General features: G+C 46.2%; 7 protein-coding genes across 7 annotated transcripts, besides 4 other annotated features; 6 read left to right on the top strand and 1 right to left on the bottom strand.

Annotated features, from left to right (window-relative positions):
- Positions 1–23,363: part of a sequence feature (sequence corresponds to BAC RPCI93-10K10) that runs on past both edges of the window.
- Positions 270–3,293, bottom strand: Tb927.8.7360 (hypothetical protein, conserved; the record flags this gene model as incomplete). Its single annotated transcript, XM_842472.1, has 1 exon — positions 270–3,293. The coding sequence occupies one exon, from the start codon at positions 3,291–3,293 to the stop codon at positions 270–272; it is 3,024 nt and encodes a 1,007-aa protein (XP_847565.1).
- Positions 5,221–5,242: a microsatellite.
- Positions 5,786–5,823: a microsatellite.
- On the top strand, positions 7,387–9,633 carry Tb927.8.7350 (trans-sialidase, putative; the record flags this gene model as incomplete). Its single annotated transcript, XM_842471.1, has 1 exon — positions 7,387–9,633. One exon carries the CDS (start codon positions 7,387–7,389, stop codon positions 9,631–9,633), a length of 2,247 nt encoding a protein of 748 aa, XP_847564.1.
- Tb927.8.7340 (trans-sialidase, putative) lies at positions 10,106–12,352 on the top strand (the record flags this gene model as incomplete). Its single annotated transcript, XM_842470.1, has 1 exon — positions 10,106–12,352. One exon carries the CDS (start codon positions 10,106–10,108, stop codon positions 12,350–12,352), a length of 2,247 nt encoding a protein of 748 aa, XP_847563.1.
- Positions 13,773–13,799: a microsatellite.
- Tb927.8.7330 (hypothetical protein) lies at positions 16,657–17,340 on the top strand (the record flags this gene model as incomplete). Its single annotated transcript, XM_842469.1, has 1 exon — positions 16,657–17,340. One exon carries the CDS (start codon positions 16,657–16,659, stop codon positions 17,338–17,340), a length of 684 nt encoding a protein of 227 aa, XP_847562.1.
- Positions 18,354–19,439, top strand: Tb927.8.7320 (variant surface glycoprotein (VSG)-related, putative; the record flags this gene model as incomplete). Its single annotated transcript, XM_842468.1, has 1 exon — positions 18,354–19,439. The coding sequence occupies one exon, from the start codon at positions 18,354–18,356 to the stop codon at positions 19,437–19,439; it is 1,086 nt and encodes a 361-aa protein (XP_847561.1).
- Positions 20,568–21,233, top strand: Tb927.8.7310 (hypothetical protein; the record flags this gene model as incomplete). The annotated part of the gene is made up of 1 exon (XM_842467.1): positions 20,568–21,233. One exon carries the CDS (start codon positions 20,568–20,570, stop codon positions 21,231–21,233), a length of 666 nt encoding a protein of 221 aa, XP_847560.1.
- Positions 22,249–23,334, top strand: Tb927.8.7300 (variant surface glycoprotein (VSG)-related, putative; the record flags this gene model as incomplete). The annotated part of the gene is made up of 1 exon (XM_842466.1): positions 22,249–23,334. The coding sequence occupies one exon, from the start codon at positions 22,249–22,251 to the stop codon at positions 23,332–23,334; it is 1,086 nt and encodes a 361-aa protein (XP_847559.1).

Below are 23,363 nucleotides of genomic sequence, written 5' to 3'. Positions count from 1 at the left end.
TGGGTGTTCCAGTATCGCTGTAGAAGATATGCCGCTGCCGTTTGATGAGTCCACACTATTAACGCCATCCTTGCCCGAAGCTAACGCAGAACGGAAAGCTGACTTAATGTGGGCAGCAAGTCACAACCTGGCGCATGGAGCATGACTGAGGTAGGAGCGCTACAAAAAAACAACAACAGCAACAACACTACCGACATTGTGCACACATACTTTTCCCACAATACCCGAGCAACATAAAGAATGTGCACAAGGCATCCTTTTCGTGCACATCAACGCTCAGTGTCGCTCATGCAGTAGTCTACGCCCTTGGGATAAGGTAGCACCTCACTTAGTGCACGATGTGGGAAGTGGAGGGACCAAAACCCGAGTGCCTTTTCCCAACCGAACAGGGAACAATAAAGGGAACAGTTATCCGGTCCCACCGGCCCCTTCATCGCTGTATCTCGTTGTTGCTCCATCAGGATATATTGCGTAGCGAGTAGGGCAGCGCCCCATTGGCCACCGGAATAAGCGCACGTGCGGTACACAAGTTTCAATGTTCCAGGTGCCATAGTGCACGTTCCGCACCACTCGCACTGCAAAGCAAGCAACTCAAGGGAATACCGCCACAGCACACTGTCCTCCACACCGCAGGTGGTAGGCTTCCCCTGCATTATTGTTCCTCTACCTCCCATGTGGGGTGTCGGTTGAGGGGAACCGAGTTGTAAAAGCTCATCGGTATATCGGATACGCCGGTTGTGTTCTGTCCCCCGGCATAACAGCTTCTGCAACCCGTGGAACATGACGGCAAGAGACAATACGTCGCTATCACGACAATTTCCCCTTTGTTTCTTCACCTCTTTCGAAAGAAGCTCAATAACACTCTGCACAAGTTTCAACCCTATTCGCACACGCAGCTCCACGTTATGTACTGTGTTGAATGCACCAGCTGCACGTGGAAGAAGGCGATCCATTTGATTAGGAAGCAACATATGCGCAGGAACACGCCCTCCGCAAAATGTCATGACAGCGCTAACAAGTTCGAAACACGCATTCTCTTTACATTTGTCGGACTCATCAATCAGCGCTTTAAGAATATTCAGCAAGGTTTCGTACATGACGCTGTAAACCGTATTACGTAGGTCCTCCTTCTGCAGAAGGTGCGGTTGATCATGACACAGGACTGTCCCTTGTTTTTTGTCCAATAACCGCACTGCAGACATTGAGTACTTGAAGTAAAAAAACGAAAGCAGCCACGCATTTCGTAGTGAGCAACGTTGCAGCATCTGAAGAACACTGCAATGCACAGAGGCAGGTAAAGAAGCGAGAGGATTGGTGGAAGAAGATCGTTGATATACCACGGCCTCGATAACAGAGAGCGCCCGCATCCAATTCGTTGTTGTCTGTATATAATGATAAATAACCTTGTTGTCAACCTTTAGTCCTGTCCCTCCCTTAGTTTTGCCGCCCGCCGTCAACATTGTCAGCGGTATGCATTCGAGCATTTTTGCGGACGGAGACAGCGATTGCCTGTGCGAAACTGAATCCAGCAAACTTATCGCACGGGCTCTTTGCCCTTGTGCATAGAGAATTTCCGCGACGTGATTCACCATTAGAGCTGCACTGGGCGAATCGGAAGTGGCTTCCATTGCTTTTGTGTTTGAATGTTCGCCCAGCCTCAGAGCAATAGTAAGAAGACGGATAGCTACAGTCCATGGCATGGAGTGACGGAGAAGTAGAGACATCATACGGGCGTTGGGGAGGCGTTTTTGCCCCGTTCTTGGTACTTTGTCATCTTCGAGCAGATATCGCGGATAGTTGTACGACAAAAGCCGGAGACAAAACAACCAATGAGGGACCACGGTATATACTCGCATAGGTACTGAAGCATTCGAGAACGTTTTAAAGTTGTAATGTTTTGAAAAAACACACTCAACCTCAGCATCATTTAGTAGTAGTGAATCCGCTGAGCGTTTGCAGATTTCTTGAATACGGCTCACGATCCCCTGAATATTAGTCACGTTACTAGCGTGAAGAATATTCAATCGACACTGCCCAACTTCTCTCTTTGTCAATTGCCCTGTTTCCACAGCCTCAGCAAATATAGCTATGGCATCCAGCCACTTTTGGTGATGGTTAAGACCGCGCACAAGTTTAAAGGAGTCCAACTGACCAGCAGCGCGAGCACGACACAGCATATCAGCCCTTTCCCTTTCTGAATGTAACGCCTGAACCGCTGACAAGAAATTGCCATCCCACTGAAATAATACTCCACTTCCATTCATACTGTATGCCTGATCAAACATTAACTTGGCTACGTAAGGCTGATGACATAACCGACATACAACGTCCAGAGCCATAGAGAACATTGTACCCCACTCACTTCGCCTTTTCGAGGTTGTTCCCCGCGACATCATTTGCTGTGAGGAATATGTAACCACTTCTGGATATTTTTTTGCTGGGGCACGCTCCCGAGCGTCCTTAAGAATTTTAAGACTGATACTGAAAATGTTACACACCGGTTCCCACCGTCCAACCTCACCAAGACGTTGTATCAAATGACCTGTGCAAATATAACTTGGCATCTCGCGCTGATACAGCATATGACGATAAAACTGTAAGGATTCTTTCCACCGACCAATACTTAAAAGCGACGTTAGTGCCACATGTCGCATCCAGCGGAGTGCTTGGTGGCTGACATCACTACAGCAACTTTTGCCCTTATCATCCTCTTTTACGTCATGAACTTCACCTAATACCGCTGAATTTCGTGTTGTAGTCTCGTACAGAGTTAACACATCTACCCACGCATGCTTGGTATAGGAAAGACATCGCATTAGCTGAGAACTTGCAGCCATTGACATATGTCTTGGGAACAATGCTGATGTGCCCAGAGGGGATTCTTTTAACAGTTTTTGCTGAGGTAGTTCACGCCAACGAGCAAGAAGACTCAAGGATGTCCACCAGTCTTCAGTAGGGAAACGACAATGGTTCAGGAGGTAAGTTATTGCCTTTTCTTCGGCATCACTACTGTATCCTTTGCGCCCGGGCACTAATGGGACCCGCTTTATCTCTTTGCGCGCCGCATGGTGTTCCTCAGCGTTAAGCACAGGTAGTGTTAAACATAACCTTGATAGTTCAGCGGCATCTAATGCGCTCGTTCCCCCACATCTTGTAGTGCCATGGTGGCGATTGGCGTGGCTCCGCTTCACCTTCGGATAAGGACCAGGGAAAGCTGTAGTTGCAACATCTCGGTCACCTTGACTTTTTTCAGGTGGAGAGGTGAAACACCGCTCGGGACGGCACAGAAGCATCTGTCCGGGTACATAATACCCAGCCAGTTCTGAGGGTCTGCGTACACGCCACAGTAAACGAGGGTGCGTGGCTGATGATGTCTCTCTGACCGCTATTTTAAGATTTAGTAGCACACGTGAAAAAATGTGGAGTAAGGAGAGAAAGACAGTTAAAAAAATATGTAGACAATAATAGTAGGTAATACCGAAAACAACACAAAATTTCCCTAGTAATATGGATATTAACAGGTCTCCCAAAACAACAACACCAAATGATAAAAATCAATCAAAGCCTCTGAAAAGCACTTAGTTACTTTTGCACGAATGCCCTCCCCATGACGGGCGACGAACGAAAGTAAGCGTGTTAAATATCCCCTGTGACAGCACTGGTGGAAACGACAATCAACGGACCAACTTTTGAAAACGGTCACCATTCCACAGACCCAAACAAGCGTATATTTCATTATCGAGAGATGTCGGAAAGTCTCCGAATAAATACTTATTTATCGAGCAAGCATAAGACAGTTGCTTCCGCAAAAAGAACACGTAAGTGACAAGACCCCTCCCTAACCCCAATAATGCCCAAACAAGTGGATGCACGTACATGATTCTCCAGCACATTTCACGATACCAAGGTAAAATTAGTTAGCTTCAACGACAAAGTTGTAATTACCAGCCACAAGTGGGACATGTGGCGTGAGAGGTAGCTAAAAGAAAAATGTATAGCTTAACGCAAAACCCCCTTTTTTCTTTTTGCTATCTTAACACTCGCAGTTAGTTGATAAAAAATCACTTGTCTAAAGAGATCTAGATCTTACTAATCAGATTCGCCAGTGACCAGAGTATGGAATTACCTATTTATAACCGAAGCAAAAAAAAAAAGAACATAACGGTCGGTGTCAGAATAACCATTAAGTCCAGGAAGGAGTACAGTTCGAAAGAAGTTTTTCCAAGCAAAGTCTACTATAGAACAGGAAGCGAAACCCCCCACTAAGGCTTTGATGCGGTGTTCGCATGCGCAAAACCCAGCATAAGCAACATAACTGCGTAAGCAATATACCTCAAGGATCGCAGCCACGATTACAAGACACTTCATTACAGTGTCTCTGGCACATAGGTTTCAAAAGTGTTGGCCAAAGAAGCGCGTCTGTTGATAAGAACGATGCCAGCGGTATTTTATAAATGACTAGAACCCTTAAATAGGGGGAGGAAACTGTGCACTGTGACGCTGGTGCTGCTGCGGACAACCCGATTGTGGCACCAAATGTTCATATCAAGCCTTACCCACAAGACGACCCCAGCTTTGAACGATAGGAGTGGTAAAACGGAAGAAGGTTCCCAACACCCAACGCTACCCCAAATATCAAATCACCCGACGTTACAAAAACCGTGTTTTATCATACGGACAGGTTCCGAAGAAGTCATGTCATCCCCTGACACCAGGTAAGATAAATTAGTACACCATTCAACTGCAAACGATAGAGCCATCCCCGAGCCCACATTATATCTCACAGCGCATGCCGTTAGCTAATTAAAAACATTCGATCTGCTGCAACGACAGGCCCAACGATGGTTGGCAAAAATCTTGCAGCTTCCAGCGAGAGTGGAGCTGACACTGGATCGGCCATTATCAACTAAACTTGGACAACATTCCACCCCAAAACAAGATGCGGCCCATTTGACACCCCTTTTGGTTGCTTGAGCTGTATGATCACCCCGCTGGTGAAACCATGTGTGGCGTGCAAAGCGCGCAGCCCTAGTAGTCATCATCGCTTGCATGAACCGCACCAGCCGTTGCAGCCCCTCCGTACTTTGTGTCTAGCCGTTTGTTGAGCCCCGCACCGGCTGTGCGTTACCGCCCAGTCATGACGCGAACCGTGCCGAGGTGGAAACGGTAGGTTTGGGTTCGCCTCATGATGCCTTTGCTGAGGTTGAAGTCCTTCGGGGCATATATATATATATATATATATTTCTCCATATGGTGGCACGGTGGGTGAAAACTCTCAACGTTATATATGCAAGTACGGGGGTGGAATCGAAGGGTTTCCACGGATACTTCTCACGCTCTGCATCTCCTCGAGGTTGACGTTCCCAGCGACGCGTTCTTTGTGGTGGGCTCCCTGTCGCATAGCGTCATCAGCGCGCTCCAGTGCCGCGAAGCTTACATGGGGCTTCGCGCTCACCTCCGCCGTCTGTGGAGATGATCTAGCGTTTGTTTCGCTCTCTCTCTCTCTCAGCCCCTGGGCACCCAACGCGGTGGCGGCAACCCCCAGGTTCCGTTCTCAACCTTGATGCCGTCGAGACGTTGCAATTACTCCTTTTCTGCGGTGTGTGTGCGTGTGTGTTTGGGGGGGGGGGGGAAGGGAGGGAATGGGCATTTAACCGTCATTAGCCGAGGTGCTGGCTTTTGGTGTTGCCTGGACGCGGAATCGTGTCCTCGAAGTGAGGGTTTGGGGTGTTGGGGCTTTAGATGTGGGCGTGCGCGTTTACGAATGAGGGATGGCCTTGGGTGGGGGAGAAGGGGAGGGAGAAGGAGAGAGGGAGAGGGAGACCCTGGGGGGAATAGATGCGGTGAAGCACACGTAGGAGTGACGAGCAGTTCTTCCAGGGGGAAAAAACGGTGTGAAAGTAAGGTACAATACATGTTTGTAACAAAGTTACTTCATGGTGGAGACATCACGCCCTTGTGAAGGCAGCGGAGAGCTTTTAGGAGAACATTCGATATATGTTGGAGATACCCGAGTTCTGCGGTGGTAGGACCGTAATTGGTACGGCTTCATCTGCCGTATCAAACCCAAGCAACACATCGGACGTCTTGGTGTTACTAAGAATGACTTGCTCCTCCCACTCTGTGGTCTCAGTTGGCGCACAGGCGGGACCAATGTAACCCGCTACACTAAGGTGCGATTTCCCCCCTCCGGATGGCCGTTGTCGTGCGATGTGGATACGGCATCAGCCCGAGGCACGTAACACACTTTTGGATATGGGAGAGGTGCTTTCAAACATTTGCGGTGCCGCATATGCTGTTGCTGTGCGTCGCAAAGCGCTTCTCTGAGGTAGGTATGGAACTCCGGGACGTCCCAAGTGGTGAATCTAGCACTAGCAATGTCTCAAAGGAGTTGGCTCTGTTTTTCTAGCAAGTATTGGGGTATGGGCTGATATAGTGACATAACAGTTCATGCCCTGCTAATGCAATGGAATGCTTATCGAGGGTCGTGCAAACTGCCATGAAAGAAATGTGGTAAACGTGTTACCTATGGAATAAACTAGGTTACAAGGTTCAATTTAGAGGGGAAATTATGTGGTACTGTATCAGCAGCGGAATATGGCGAGGATTCCCCTTAATCTTTCCTGAAAATTATCGTTGGTTAGCACGATCGCTTCTTCAAAATATGGATTGCATCCATATTATCAAAGGGTCCTCAATTTTCGAAGCACAAACCCACTGGAACGGTGAAAATCTGTTACCAACCATCCACTTCCGTCACATCTAGTGTCAGTCAAGACCGGAACCCCAATGAAAATGTAGTTTCCTTCACTTCTTCATCATGGTACAAAAAAAAAAGAAAATGGCACCCGAAACATTAGCGTAGAAAAGCCAAAACTCTTAATCCCGCTGGAAGGAACCTACTCCGATTAATACCGGTCAGCTTCACTTGCGTAAAGGAGATGGACGACGTAAAGACGCCCGGTACGTCACTCACCACGGCTCAAGGAGTTGAAGATATGCTTTAGTGAGGTATCCTATGTATGGTAAAACACATATTAGGTAAAAAGTACCTGCTGAGGAGTTAGAAAATTTCAGTGGGACACGGCCTGTTTTGGAATCCGCTCAAACTACTTTGGTCTTATATACTATCTCCTTGTTCATTTGCTCACGTTTCTTTTGTTTTGCTTTTTGTTTCATTGAGTCATTTTATCTCTGTGCGCACTTGTTGAACACTTATTGATTTCTGTGTTTTGTTTTTGCTATTAATTCTTCATTAGGAAGGTAGACGCACAGTTGTTATCTTTGTCCTGAATCAACAATACGTGGTGCGAGGATTTTGGCGTTGTGTTGGTAACCACGGACTTCAGCCTCCACTATTTTTACACACATACATACTTTTGATCAATGGCATCCTACATGTTGTTGCTAGTTGCCATTGTTTGGCACTGCTGTAGTGTACTGGTTGTCGATGCAAAAGAAGGTACTACCCGTGAGATGTTTTTAGGGGGTGGGTTGTGGGTAGTTAACGAGGGATGCTTAAGTGTGGGGAAGGACCCTAAAAGCACTTATCGGGGAAGTAGACGCTGCATACTGGAACCCAAAGATACTAGTCCTAACATAAGGAAGGAAGGGATGAAGGACGTTCATTCGTTCCGCATACCCTCACTCATTGAGGTTGACGGCGTAATAATTGGTATCGCGGATTGTCGATACACATCGTCTGAGGACTTCGCATTTATTGACACGGTTGCGCGATACAGTGCGGATGGTGGTCGTACGTGGAAGACCGAGATTATTTTTGAGAACGCCCGCGTAAATAAGGACCACTCCCGCGTCGTGGACCCCACAGTTGTTGTAAAGAACAACACGGTATTTGTTCTGGTAGGAAGGTACAACAACTCCAAAACGTGGTGGCCGCTAATGAACGACGGCGATGACTGGGATATACTGATGTACAAGGGCACTGTTCAGAAGACAGTGGATGAGAGCGGCAATGCGAGTGCAACCATTGTATGGAAGGATCCCCAGTACCTGAAATCGTTGTTAGGCACCGTTGGGAAAATAAACGGCCGTTCACTCATTCAGTACCTTGGTGGTGTGGGTAACGGTATCGTGACGCCGAATGGTACGGTTGTATTCCCCGTGCAGATTTTAAATACTGAAAATTATCTTGCCGCAATGATATTATATTCTGATGATGACGGGAAGACGTGGGAGTTTAGCAAGGGTGCAACTCCTATTGGCACAACTGAGTCCTCCATTGTGTGGTGGGGCGAGAGGCTTCTGCTCAATGGGAGAACAGACAGGCCTCAAAGCAACGTTGATGCCGGGTACCGCAAGGTGTTCGAATCTAGTGACATGGGGGCAACTTGGGTTGAATCACTAGGAACCATTTCTCGCGTTATTGGCAACTCACCGGAACGTAACCAACCAGGCAGCTCGGGTAGTTCGATCAAAGTAACCTTTGACGATGTGCCTGTGATGCTTGTCACCCAGCCAAAGAATATTCATGGCAAGTGGATACGTGATCGGCTGCAACTGTGGTTGACTGATGGTAACCGTGTGTTCTTCGTTGGACAGATTTCTGTGGGTGATGACAGCAGTCCATATAGCTCCCTGTTGTACACAAAGACTGGGGAGTTACACTGCCTGTACGAGCAAATAGTTGATAGTGGCGTCAACATCTACCTTACGCACCTCGTTGATGAACTGGAGCTTATCCGGTCGACCGTAAGGCTGTGGAAAGCACAAGACAGACTGCTGGCTGGTACGTGTTCTTCAGATGTCACCGATGAAACCACCTGCACTGGGATCCCCACTGCCGGTCTCGTTGGCTTGCTTGCTGGGCCCGCAGTCGGAACTGTGTGGTCTGACGCTTACCAGTGCGTGAACGCTAGTGTGGGTGGTGCTGCCGTTATTGATGATGGATTGCAGCTAAGTGGCAAGAATGACAGCAGTGTGTCATGGCCCGTGAGCGAGCAGGGGCAGGACCAACGTTATCACTTTGCTAATACTCACTTTACGCTTGTGGTGACAGTGCAACTTGCGGAAATCACGCAGAATGAGACGTCGTTGGTGGGGTTTGTGACGCATGATGGACAGACCAGCAAGTACATTACGCTATCCCTTGTGAAGGATGTTTGCCGGCATGGCGCTGGTCAGGTTTCGGGTGCGGTAGAAGACGAGCAGTCTCCCGGTACGAATGGGATCCACCAGGTTGCGCTCACGTTGAGTGCTGGGAAGGTTTTCGCTCATCTTGATGGAAAGCACCTGCCTGATATGGACACCATAGTTACAGGTGCTGGTAAACTGCTTAACATCTCCCGCTTCTTCGTTGGTCATCCTGGCGTACAGGATGTGGCAGCAGGTGATGGTGTAGTTGTGAAGAACGTGCTCCTGTATAATCGGCAACTGAGCGGGAGTGAGCTGCGGTCTCTTTATCTTAATAACAATGTGATCGCGGTATCTCAACTGTCACCGGAGGGGAGATCACCCTCTCTGCTTAAAGATATTGCTGAGGGTATTGGAAACGAGATGAATGAAAACTGCGCGTCATTGAAACTCGTTGTTATCTCCGATGGGGGCGTGCGGGTGCATCGGTTACTTTACCTGTTGATGGGTCTTGGACTGCTCCAGTTACTGTCAGCATAGGTTATATATTTTTTAAATTTCACTAATTGTCGTAGAGTAATGGGCAAACATATAAACATTTATTTACTTATTTTTTTGAGTGTGAGCGATCATTAGCGAGCTATATTATTTTATTATTTAACATGCAATATCATCATGGCTATACATGTATTTGCCGTTTTTGAAATTCACACCGTTGAAGTGGATGTCATGTCACGCCATATGATGTCCAGGGACGTATTTTGTTTTTATTCTCACGTTTCTTTTGTTTTGCTTTTTGTTTCATTGAGTCATTTTATCTCTGTGCGCACTTGTTGAACACTTATTGATTTCTGTGTTTTGTTTTTGCTATTAATTCTTCATTAGGAAGGTAGACGCACAGTTGTTATCTTTGTCCTGAATCAACAATACGTGGTGCGAGGATTTTGGCGTTGTGTTGGTAACCACGGACTTCAGCCTCCACTATTTTTACACACATACATACTTTTGATCAATGGCATCCTACATGTTGTTGCTAGTTGCCATTGTTTGGCACTGCTGTAGTGTACTGGTTGTCGATGCAAAAGAAGGTACTACCCGTGAGATGTTTTTAGGGGGTGGGTTGTGGGTAGTTAACGAGGGATGCTTAAGTGTGGGGAAGGACCCTAAAAGCACTTATCGGGGAAGTAGACGCTGCATACTGGAACCCAAAGATACTAGTCCTAACATAAGGAAGGAAGGGATGAAGGACGTTCATTCGTTCCGCATACCCTCACTCATTGAGGTTGACGGCGTAATAATTGGTATCGCGGATTGTCGATACACATCGTCTGAGGACTTCGCATTTATTGACACGGTTGCGCGATACAGTGCGGATGGTGGTCGTACGTGGAAGACCGAGATTATTTTTGAGAACGCCCGCGTAAATAAGGACCACTCCCGCGTCGTGGACCCCACAGTTGTTGTAAAGAACAACACGGTATTTGTTCTGGTAGGAAGGTACAACAACTCCAAAACGTGGTGGACGGGACAAGCTAACGGCGATGACTGGGATATACTGATGTACAAGGGCACTGTTCAGAAGACAGTGGATGAGAGCGGCAATGCGAGTGCAACCATTGTATGGAAGGATCCCCAGTACCTGAAATCGTTGTTAGGCACCGTTGGGAAAATAAACGGCCGTTCACCCATTCAGTACCTTGGTGGTGTGGGTAACGGTATCGTGACGCCGAATGGTACGGTTGTATTCCCCGTGCAGATCCTAGATGCCGAAAATTATCTCACTGCAATGATATTATATTCTGATGATGACGGGAAGACGTGGGAGTTTAGCAAGGGTGCAACTCCTATTGGCACAACTGAGTCCTCCATTGTGTGGTGGGGCGAGAGGCTTCTGCTCAATGGGAGGACAGACAAGGTTGGAAGATACGTTGATGCCGGGTACCGCAAGGTGTTCGAATCTAGTGACATGGGGGCAACTTGGGTTGAATCACTAGGAACCATTTCTCGCGTTATTGGCAACTCACCGGAACGTAACCAACCAGGCAGCTCGGGTAGTTCGATCAAAGTAACCGTTGACGATGTGCCTGTGATGCTTGTCACCCAGCCAAAGAATATTCATGGCAAGTGGATACGTGATCGGCTGCAACTGTGGTTGACTGATGGTAACCGTGTGTTCTTCGTTGGACAGATTTCTGTGGGTGATGACAGCAGTCCATATAGCTCCCTGTTGTACACAAAGACTGGGGAGTTACACTGCCTGCATGAAGAGAGCATTGTTGGTGTTGTCAGCCTACACCTTGTACACCTCGTTGATGAACTTGAGCTTATCCGGTCGACCGTAAGGCTGTGGAAAGCACAAGACAGACTGCTGGCTGGTACGTGTTCTTCAGATGTCACCGATGAAACCACCTGCACTGGGATCCCCACTGCCGGTCTCGTTGGCCTGCTTGCTGGGCCCGCAGTCGGAACTGTGTGGTCTGACGCTTACCAGTGCGTGAACGCTAGTGTGGGTGGTGCTGCCGTTATTGATGATGGATTGCAGCTAAGTGGCAAGAATGACAGCAGTGTGTCATGGCCCGTGAGCGAGCAGGGGCAGGACCAACGTTATCACTTTGCTAATACTCACTTTACGCTTGTGGTGACAGTGCAACTTGCGGAAATCACGCAGAATGAGACGTCGTTGGTGGGGTTTGTGACGCATGATGGACAGACCAGCAAGTACATTACGCTATCCCTTGTGAAGGATGTTTGCCGGCATGGCGCTGGTCAGGTTTCGGGTGCGGTAGAAGACGAGCAGTCTCCCGGTACGAATGGGATCCACCAGGTTGCGCTCACGTTGAGTGCTGGGAAGGTTTTCGCTCATCTTGATGGAAAGCACCTGCCTGATATGGACACCATAGTTACAGGTGCTGGTAAACTGCTTAACATCTCCCGCTTCTTCGTTGGTCATCCTGGCGTACAGGATGTGGCAGCAGGTGATGGTGTAGTTGTGAAGAACGTGCTCCTGTATAATCGGCAACTGAGCGGGAGTGAGCTGCGGTCTCTTTATCTTAATAACAATGTGATCGCGGTATCTCAACTGTCACCGGAGGGGAGATCACCCTCTCTGCTTAAAGATATTGCTGAGGGTATTGGAAACGAGATGAATGAAAACTGCGCGTCATTGAAACTCGTTGTTATCTCCGATGGGGGCGTGCGGGTGCATCGGTTACTTTACCTGTTGATGGGTCTTGGACTGCTCCAGTTACTGTCAGCATAGGTTATATATTTTTTAAATTTCACTAATTGTCGTAGAGTAATGGGCAAACATATAAACATTTATTTACTTATTTTTTTGAGTGTGAGCGATCATTAGCGAGCTATATTATTTTATTATTTAACATGCAATATCATCATGGCTATACATGTATATGCCGTTTTTGAAATTCACACCGTTGAAGTGGATGTCATGTCACGTCATATGATGTCCAGGGATGTATTTTTTCTGTTAGTGATCTAAAGGAAGTATGAAACAAGTGGTTTTTGTGTCTGTACCATCTTCGTTTGATTCATTTAGATCTCAAGTGGTTAATCTTGTTTGCATGTTGTAACGATACGTGTCCGCTACAGCTGCTTGTTGGGGTGATTGTGTGCCCCGATTTTCGTTTAAAAGGAGTATATCCTCCGTTGTGTCATCGACGTTGGCGCCGTGTTAATATGAGGGTAACTGCTGCGAGGTCTGTTTCGTGCTCCATTGTCTTTTGTGCTTTTTCTATCTTAGGGCGGTACTTCTCTTCTGTATCATTTTGTATTCTTTTAGGGAGGTCATCTACATGGTTTAAACAAATTTGTGTTGGTTATTGGAATGTAGGCAGTCCACTTCCGGATTCCCTCGAGGAGGGTCTGGTGGACATGGTAGCTTATTTAAGTAGATGCGAAGCGCAGCAAGATGTTTTTTCCCCTTTGAGAAAGCAGAGCGGCCACCCCGTTAGATTTTATAGGGGTTTGATTGACGCCCACGACGTCGCCAAAAAACGCAGTGAGCGGAACGGTTGCTTGTGGAATGCTTGGAAATCAAAATGCGGACAGTAGAGCAGCTGATGCAGGAGGAAACAAGATGCTGTGCTATTCTGTCGGCTGCCCCCTAACCGGAAAGCAAGTTCCTGGTTCCAATTCCTCGACCTGTGCGAGTAGTGACGGGGCTGGAGCGCGGCCCTGTTGGCCAACAAAGGTCCCAAGCGTTGGCACCACCCATTTACTATTCATTACCTTCGATGATACTCCTTCTTTAAAACCACAAGGGTATCGTTCAATGTACTTCTTTTCAGCCAACATGCGCAACTTGTAATATTTCCACATTTATACATCCCCCAACTTCTATAAACATACCAGCTTCATATGTTTATTTCCCTAAAGTGCATAGCAGCATCGTTGACAGGGTCGCACGCAGTCGCACCGAATTCCCGTGCCTACAAGAAACTGCCCATGCACAAGCGCAGGGCCTTTCCCCCACTTCGCTTGTGGGAGATAATGTGGGAAAATCGGATAGAGGAAGGGGGTTCGTTGGGTTGGGTTATTGGAGCGTGAGAGAGTTGTCTGTCTAGGAAAGAAAGTTATTATTAAATTTAATGCTCAGTAAGGTTGGAAAAAATGTAGCAGTGGTACGCACGGGACGTTTAAACATCACATAATGGAATAAGTATATATATATATATATATATATATATTAAACTGTTAACTGCACATGTTGCTTACATGCGTTGGGTGACACGTTTGCTCTGGTGTGTTTTTGTGTGGCTAAGAGAGAGCGAGGGTTTCTCTATGCTGAGCGTGGCAGCGCAGTATTATGTAAACTTGCTGGTTTTGGGAAGGGCCGCTGAGCCGCAAAAGTGCAATTGCACGTTTGAAGAGAAGGCGGGGGCCCTATTTAAGCAGCCGGAGAGATGGTTTACGGTTGATTGTGCCAACCAAAATGACGTTTCGCCTACTAAAAGTGGATAATGCAGACGTCGCAGCAAGGGTGGAAGCGAACTCTCTTTTTAGCAACCGCAGGTGTAAAAATACACGGCCTAAGATGGAAAAACAATGAAGGCAAACTGCCTCGCGACACCGGCACGTTTTGCACGACACAAAACTGGAGAATGTTGACAAAAACCGTTGCAATGCCAGACGGAGGTAGTGCCGATCCTCCCAGTCCCAAAGGTGCTATTCATTCGGTAGAGGCCCATCCACATAGCAATTTGACGTCGGGTAATAACGTGCGAGACTCAAGGGAAACATCAACATCGCCTGTGGAAGACGAGTTTGAAGGTAAGGAGTAATAAAAAGAAAAAAAGACTAAACGGAGCGCTTCGCGCCGTCATCAGGCCACCGTGGGCATTCTCTTTTTACTGTCAAAAAAAGTTTGTTTGGGTATCCTGTTGCTATGGAGGTGTTGGGGGTTAAAACAGCGGCTTTTTCAGGATAAAATGGAGACGAGAGGGGCTGTGGCGGGTGTGTTGCACGTAGGGAGTTGAAAAGATGGAGGTGCCACAGACACAACCGAAACTTGAAGGAGAAAGCTGTTCAGCACAGCAGAAAGGGCGGTAGGAAAGTTATACATCTACCTGCACCACGCTTCAATGGGGTCATATTCATTCGGTCTGGCATTAATTAGGCGGGGTTGGGAGTCTAATAGGCCTGTTATTTTGAGAGCATTACTAACTTTGTTAAATTTGGCCGGAGGCGGTTGTAGTGGGATGAAAATGAGAATGCTATCGTTAGCACTGTTTTCTACAGCATTTAGTGGTTTCATACAGGGCAGCGCACATACAAATGAATCCCCACGGTGACGTGCTACTGAGGATGCTGCATAAATATGATGTCCTGTCAGTAATGTAAGATAGTTGGCTAAGCAAAATCGGGGACTTGCCCGAGGTTAACTGTTCCAGTGTGTGTAAATAGCGAAGGAGGCAAAGCAAGATCTTTAACGCTACTGCCAAATCCAGGCGAGGGGGTGAAAGGGGGGAACGGAGAGGGTTGAAGCAAAGATGGCAGCGCACGCGACAGGATGAATTGAGTTTGCCGCTTACGTCTCGGAGTCGAGGGTACCGGTCGTGAGCAACGAAAAAAAGGTTAGTGCCTCCTGGGCTTGGATACCGGGAGGGGGCCGAGTACCAACAAACTTTGGAGTTGGAAGGCTGGGTAATAGTCAGCGAATAAAACAAAGTATGACAACATATCGTCGGATGAAAAGATACTGTGTTCCCACTGAAGCGGCTTAAGTAATGTGGTTAGCTGCGGCGCCTCGGAGCAGGGCTCCAAGACAAGGAACGTGGAAATTGGAGCAGATTTCCCCAGTTTCAATTCTGCGAGACGGCTGGGGACAGGGTGATCTTGAAAACCTTAGGGTACCTTGGTAACGAGTGTTGCGTGAACTCAAAGGTTGCGGAAAAGCGCAGTGGCGGAGAGTCACGTTTTGGGCGAGTGCATGCACGTGTTAATGGCTTCATGTGACACAGGTAGTGCCGGCCACTACATGGATGTCGAGCAGTTCAAGCCCAAGGTGTTGGAAGGCCCACTAAAACAGTATAATGTGCTATGTTTTCCGAGACGGCGGGATAGAAGCCACATTGAAAATAAAAAATATATAAACAGTGTGAGTAAAACGAGTTTTGAAAAACTGTAGAACAGCGCAAGAGTGCTGACATTAACGTGGAACTGCGACTGAAGGAACAGCAACGAGACGGGGTTTGCTTCAGCCATCGGGTACGCGAAGACAAAACCAAAAGATTGAAGCATGGGAAAATCAGGGGTAGCAGATAGTGAAGCTGCATCTGCCACGTGTGCAGCGGATTGTAAAGCAGGAAAATTGTGGAGACCTCCGACACCGCTTATAACATACTTTCTCTTGGCTTTAGTAGTGTACACGAAGATTGGAAAGTCATATTTTCTGATGCACACCGTTTTAATAGCAATAATAATGACGACAAAAGAAGTGGTAATTGAGTCAAAAGTTACACCTCACACGTTGTAAGTTACACATTTCAATTTTTATTTTTATCTCCGGCCCCTGCCATTATGTACAAACTCGTTTATTCATTCACCGGTTTGTTTTTGCCCGTTATTACTATAATTTGTATTTGAACTTGGGGGAGGGGGTGCCACAAACAGGGCAGATGCACTTCTTTAGCATATACGCTCTTAAATAGGTAAAGGTATTGCGGCGGTGGGGAGAAGCAGCTTTAGTTCCGCGTGAAGTGTGCCGCAGTGACCCCAGCTTCCGTGTAACGGATGTACATTTCCTTCCGGCGCCCTTTCTGCTTTGGTGGGCAAGTAATGAAAGTGTTGTTTGCAAGTTCGTTTGACGGCACTAAGCGCGTTAATATTGCCATTGGACGTCGGTGACTAAGTGATTGCATTGTGTTTGGGTTGTATTGTATGCTCAGTAACAAGCAAGTGTTTTATGCTTCTGAAAGACCAGAGTGAGGGTAAAAGATTGCCTATCCTGCTTTCCACCGTACGTTCGTATGGCGGGTACGTTGTGTGAGGTAGAGTAGTTGTTTCTATGATGATACCTTTTCTTTTTTGACCTTTAGTTACGGAATGATGGGGAAAGTGCTGTTATTTCTGTGTGTGTTCTCGACCTGTTCAATGCTTTCTGCTGGCGAAGACCTCGTTGAAGTGACGGTTTTGGTGCCTTATGGTGTACCCTGCAGAGACCGACACAGTACCGAGCATCTTTGTCCGCGGCTGGCGTCATCTGTGAAAGACGCAATGAAGAAAGGATGTAAAGAGAGTTCGGAAGATGATGCCAAAAAGACCGCTGGAGACTCTTGTCCTGTGCAGCTCAACATAACTGGGGAAACTCCAACTTACTACACGTGTACCAGAGGTACCCTGGAGGAAATTATAAAGAAGCAAGAGGAGCTTCAGAAATCTGTGCTCAGTGCACCTGGCCACGACTGTAGCAAACTGCCCTTACACATTGTACTCGTTTCAAGCCAGGAGCACAAACAGGCTGCTACCGTATCAGCACCAGCACGAGCAAGTACTGAGAAGGAATCTAAAGAGAAACCCAAAGAGAAGCCCACGACCGAAACATCAGATAATGTGACCGAAAAAGTTGGCCAAGAGAAGCCGACCATTAAGGGACCACAGACTAAAACTGAAAAAGCAGTGGATATGAAATCGACTGAGCCGCAGAGTAACCAAAACAGTGGATCCATACCGACCATATTTGGTGGTCGTTGTTTTTTTATTCCTTTTTTATACAGCACGTTACTTTGAATGAAAGCTGGGCTCTAAAACCCATGACTCTTTTCTTTATTCCGAGGTCATAGTTTTTTAAGGCTTATACGCGATAACATCTTTTTGCTTGTACGTCCATTTACCCTCTTCTAATACGCGCGCACATATATCCCCTCATAATATTCGTAGCATCATGCACACACAAACTGCTCATGAGATAACCGATACTATTTCCGTAGAGAGTATGTGTTGGTGTTGGCATAACTATCTTGTCACATTGAGCGTATTTTGTGTGAAGTAATCGCCGACTGTTGAAAAGTCTAGGATAGTATGTTCCACTTCGTAGTGACTCGCGTGTAGCGTGCATATCTTTGTGGAAAGGAAAACTAATCAATTGTTTGTTTGACACTTATTATAGTTTGTGATAAACGAAAGCAGTGAATATTCCCACTGTAAAGGGAGGGAATTCCTTGTGTGTGAGTTTGAGGAAGGTTTTCCACCTCGTAGAGAGGTAATTCTCAACGAGCTAGGAAGTTGTCGAGTATGCGTAACCCAGGGCGAAGCAGTGTGGGGAGACCACATACGTGCGCACGTATCTGTACTTTCACGTATGTATATCCCATTTGTACCTATAGCATTCTATAAGCGTTTCTCACCATTTAATTAAACAGTGTGCGCAGGCTACAACGACAACAAAAAAAGGTTTCTGTTAAAATATATGGTGTCTCCACATTAAAGCATGAGAAAATGAGTTTACTTTCGGCTGGGGTCTCTCACATACACACCGGGACTGCGTTTAACAATGTTTTGTCGGGAACTCCTTGGGGTGTAATTGGTAAAAGCTATAACTCTATTTCGTTTTTTGTTGCATCGGTTCCCTATTTCCGAGACCCGGTTACACTTGTCCAATATGTTGTTGGAATGTTAATGCTATATATTTGTGGTGTCAGGAAATGTTAATAATAGAACGTGCAGATTGTGCTACTTTTATGGTTCCTTTTCTGTGTATCTTCAAGAGGTGAATGTATTGAGCAAAGTGAAAAGCAGGAAAAATGTGTGGTATTAAATATTGCGTCGTTTTGTTTGCCTTGGTGCTCCGAACAAGTATCTCCGGGGAGGGAAAAATTGTCAATGAAGATGAATTTGGAGCCCTATGTGGTATGATTAATTTCGCGAAAGGTGCATTGCAAAGGGTAGAAGAAGCCCAGGAAGTCAACAAGTCATTGACGAAGATTGGATCAAGATGTCTTGAGTTGGCTGGAGACGTGAAATTAAACAATACCTGTATTGACAACAATGACGAAAGCTGTGAATACTCCAAGGTGTTTTGGGATGCAGCAAAACTGTCGATGAGCGAGGGAAATGCAGGCAAAGAAAGTTTGGATGATGAGAAACTGGAGAAGGTAAAGCAAGTAGCATCCGCTGCCGAAACGATATATGGGAATATGACGAAGAGACACTGGGTGTTGAACGGGGATATAATAAAGCAAATGCTGAATCGCGCCCTTTATGGTATACCACATCAGCCGAAAAAAATGAGGGAAAGAAGTGCAACCAGAAAGCGTGTATGTGAGGAAGATGTTTCACAACCCGAAGTGAATCAGGGGCCCGTGTCACTGAGCAGGGATTTACTGTGTCTGTGCGCAACAGACAGAAAGTCAAGAAGGAAAACCAAACTTTGCTGTGAAAATTGCGTTTCTGGTGAAAATCGTAGAGTGTGGAGACCAAGAAATGATGCCCAGAAGAGGTGGAATTTCCTTGTGTCCCAGTGTTCAAATGTGGAGGGGCACAAAGAAGGGTTTGCTAAGCTGGTGGAAAAATTTCGTCGCAGCCTGAACCACCGTGTCGATGGTTGCAGCGGGACTATGTACGTTTTGGGAAAACACAAAAAGCAACTCTTTTGGCCGCTCGAGTTCCTGTCGGGGTACGTACCTGGCCCGGGTGTGCATTACATTATAAACACCAGGGCTGGGATGGTTGAGGACATACCTTGGTTGGGTGAATTGCGGGAAATTGCGACGTTAATGGGTGATTCAAGTGAGGACAATGTAGAGGGAAGAGAGCTGAAGAGTGCCATTGAGAAGTTGGAAGGCGACCTCGAAGAATTATTTCCAACAGGGGGTGTTAGGAGGGGCTGAGTATGATTTGTAACACACGTATTTATTCCAATGGGATCAAGCTGACCAATAATGGTAAAAGAAAAGGATGTAAAAAGGGATGGAAAAATCGGGGATGTGAAAAATAGGGGTAGCAAAAATAATACGGAAAAGATACCGGAAATAATAATCAATCCGGTGCTGGGGGTAGGGGGACACAATAATATATGATTGTAGGGAGGAAATATTCAAGCACACATAATGGGAGCATTTGCTTTTGGTACAAATATTGTGATGCTGTTAACTGGAACGCTTGGAGCACTTCACTAAATCAAACTAGAATTGAAAGCGATTAAATTCACTTCCGCAATATTTTAGTCTTGATAGGAAGGGTGGAAAATGCTTGAGGGATATTTTGTGATGATGGAAGCTATCCGAAGGGTGGATGATTTTGGATTTTGTGCAATGAGAGTGCACCCTCTTTATCCTGTAACAGAAAAAGCAGAACGTCAGGACTGGTTATTTTGAATGAGTGTGTCCCTATCACGGACGTTGACTTAGCTCAAACGATACAACCTAACACATTCTACTACGCACGCCATCTGCACTTTCAAAATAATGAAAATAACGGTGGCGATAAAATTGAAAGAAAGCATTTCAATCCCTCCATCTGCCTTGTTCTTAGTAATGAAGGTGCAGTACGCGCACACAGATTCTTTCACTGACGTTTCTTGCAATTTAATCATTATCTTATACGGTCGGTGTGATTCACCTTGTTTAATTTAGTTATGATGTTGGAAGGTGTAAGTTTGCTTTTGGTTAAGAACGTCTAATCTTGTTCCGGGGTTGTGTTTTATGCTCATGTTTTCCACGCTGAAACTGCACTATAATAAAATGTAGGGAGGGTGCACCCCACTATTTTCTCAGGGGACATGGTGGTTTTGTTGTTCAACCGTCACGGAAGGTTAGCAATCAAACGGTTTTTTTTTGTGGTCTGCTTCTTCCACGTGTGCACAACAGGCGGGTATTTGCAGACTTGGGAGGTTGTAGTGCTAGCGAAACATCATGTACGTTGCTGTGCAGGGTATGTTATTTTTTTTGGTAAGTTGTGTAAACTAGAGCATTGATTTTCTTCTCGTATCTTTTCTTTGTTCCTGCCGTAGGTGTAAAATGAGGAGAGTGCTGCTATTCCTGTGTGTGTTTTCGGCCCGTTCAAACCTCGCCCTTGGACCGGATTTCGTCGAAATAGAACTTCAGTGGCCTACTGACGAAGTGTGCAGAAAGGATGGAGTACACAGGGCTGTTTGTAAGAAGTTGGCGAAGTATGTAGGAGATTCGTTATCAAGACACTGCAAACTGGGCTCGGAAGAGGTGAGGTTGGTAGCCGTTGGAAACTCATGTCCTTTGCGTTTTACAACAGGTGGAAGAACGACCCATTACCTGTGCACCCACGATCGCGTCGATCAAATTATCAAAAAGGAGGAGGAGGCACATCGCGAGGCCGGCCCCGACTGCAGCAACCTCCCAGATATTAATGTGGGTGAATCAAACCATGAGAGCCAGAGAACTGCTACCGTATCAGCACCAGCACGAGCAAGTACTGAGAAGGAATCTAAAGAGAAACCCAAAGAGAAGCCCGCGACCGAAACATCAGATAATGTGACCGAAAAAGTTGGCCAAGAGAAGCCGACCATTAAGGGACCACAGACTAAAACTGAAAAAGCAGTGGATATGAAATCGACTGAGCCACAGAGTAACCAAAACAATGGATCCATACCGACCATATTTGGTGGTCGTTGTTTTTTTATTCCTTTTTTGTACAGCACGTTACTTTGAATGAAAGCTGGGCTCTAAAACCCATGACTCTTTGCTTTATTCCGAGGTCATAGTTTTTTAAGGCTTATACGCGATAACATCTTTTTGCTTGTACGTCCATTTACCCTCTTCTAATACGCGCGCACATATATCCCCTCATAATATTCGTAGCATCATGCACACACAAACTGCTCATGAGATAACCGATACTATTTCCGTAGAGAGTATGTGTTGGTGTTGGCATAACTGTCTTGTCACATTGAGCGTATTTTGTGTGAAGTAATCGCCGACTGTTGAAAAGTCTAGGATAATATGTTCCACTTCGTAGTGACTCGCGTGTAGCGTGCATATCTTTGTGGAAAGGAAAACTAATCAATTGTTTGTTTGACACTTATTATAGTTTGTGATAAACGAAAGCAGTGAATATTCCCACTGTAAAGGGAGGGAATTCCTTATGTGTGTGAGTTTGAGGAAGGTTTTCCACCTCGTAGAGAGGTAATTCTCAACGAGCTAGGAAGTTGTCGAGTATGCGTAACCCAGGGCGAAGCAGTGTGGGGAGACCACATACGTGCGCACGTATCTGTACTTTCACGTATGTATATCCCATTTGTACCCAAAGCATTCTATAAGCGTTTCTCACCATTTAATTAAACAGTGTGCGCAAGCTACAACGACAACACAAAAAGGTTTCTGTTAAAATATACGTGGTCTCCACATTAAAGCATGAGAAAATGAGTTTACTTTCGGCTGGGGTCTCTCACATACACACCGGGACTGCGTTTAACAATGTTTTGTCGGGAACTCCTTGGGGTGTAATTGGTAAAAGCTATAACTCTATTTCGTTTTTTGTTGCATCGGTTCCCTATTTCCGAGACCCGGTTACACTTATCCAATATGTTGTTGGAATGTTAATGCTATATATTTGTGGTGTCAGGAAATGTTAATAGTAGAACGTACAGATTGTGCTACTTTTATAGTTCCTTTTCTGTGTATCTTCAGGAGGTGAATATATTGAGCAAAGTGAAAAGCAGGAAAAATGTGTGGTATTAAATATTGCGTCGTTTTGTTTGCCTTGGTGCTCCGAACAAGTATCTTCGGGGAGGGAAAAATTGTCAATGAAGATGAATTTGGAGCCCTATGTGGTATGATTAATTTCGCGAAAGGTGCATTGCAAAGGGTAGAAGAAGCCCAGGAAGTCAACAAGTCATTGACGAAGATTGGATCAAGATGTCTTGAGTTGGCTGGAGACGTGAAATTAAGCAATACCTGTATTGACAACAATGACGAAAGCTGTGAATACTCCAAGGTGTTTTGGGATGCAGCAAAACTGTCGATGAGCGAGGGAAATGCAGGCAAAGAAAGTTTGGATGATGAGAAACTGGAGAAGGTAAAGCAAGTAGCATCCGCTGCCGAAACGATATATGGGAATATGACGAAGAGACACTGGGTGTTGAACGGGGATATAATAAAGCAAATGCTGAATCGCGCCCTTTATGGTATACCACATCAACCGAAAAAAATGAGGGAAAGAAGTGCAACCAGAAAGCGTGTATGTGAGGGAGATGTTTCACAACCCGAAGTGAATCAGGGGCCCGTGTCACTGAGCAGGGATTTACTGTGTCTGTGCGCAACAGACAGAAAGTCAAGAAGGAAAACCAAACTTTGCTGTGAAAATTGCGTTTCTGGTGAAAATCGTAGAGTGTGGAGACCAAGAAATGATGCCCAGAAGAGGTGGAATTTCCTTGTGTCACAATGTTCAAATGTGGAGGGGCACAAAGAAGGGTTTGCTAAGCTGGTGGAAAAATTTCGTCGCAGCCTGAACCACCGTGTCGATGGTTGCAGCGGGACTATGTACGTTTTGGGAAAACACAAAAAGCAACTCTTTTGGCCGCTCGAGTTCCTGTCGGGGTACGTACCTGGCCCGGGTGTGCATTACATTATAAACACCAGGGCTGGGATGGTTGAGGACATACCTTGGTTGGGTGAATTGCGGGAAATTGCGACGTTAATGGGTGATTTAAGTGAGGACAATGTAGAGGGAAGAGGGCTGAAGAGTGCCATTGAGAAGTTGGAAGGCGACCTCGAAGAATTATTTCCAACAGGGGGTGTTAGGAGGGGCTGAGTATGATTTGTAACACACGTATTTATTCC

The sequence above is a fragment of the Trypanosoma brucei genome, chromosome 8, assembly GCF_000002445.2.
Source record: "Trypanosoma brucei brucei TREU927 chromosome 8, complete sequence".
NCBI classification, from domain to species: Eukaryota; Euglenozoa; class Kinetoplastea; order Trypanosomatida; family Trypanosomatidae; genus Trypanosoma; species Trypanosoma brucei.
This window is presented reverse-complemented; position numbering and strand designations above follow the sequence as displayed.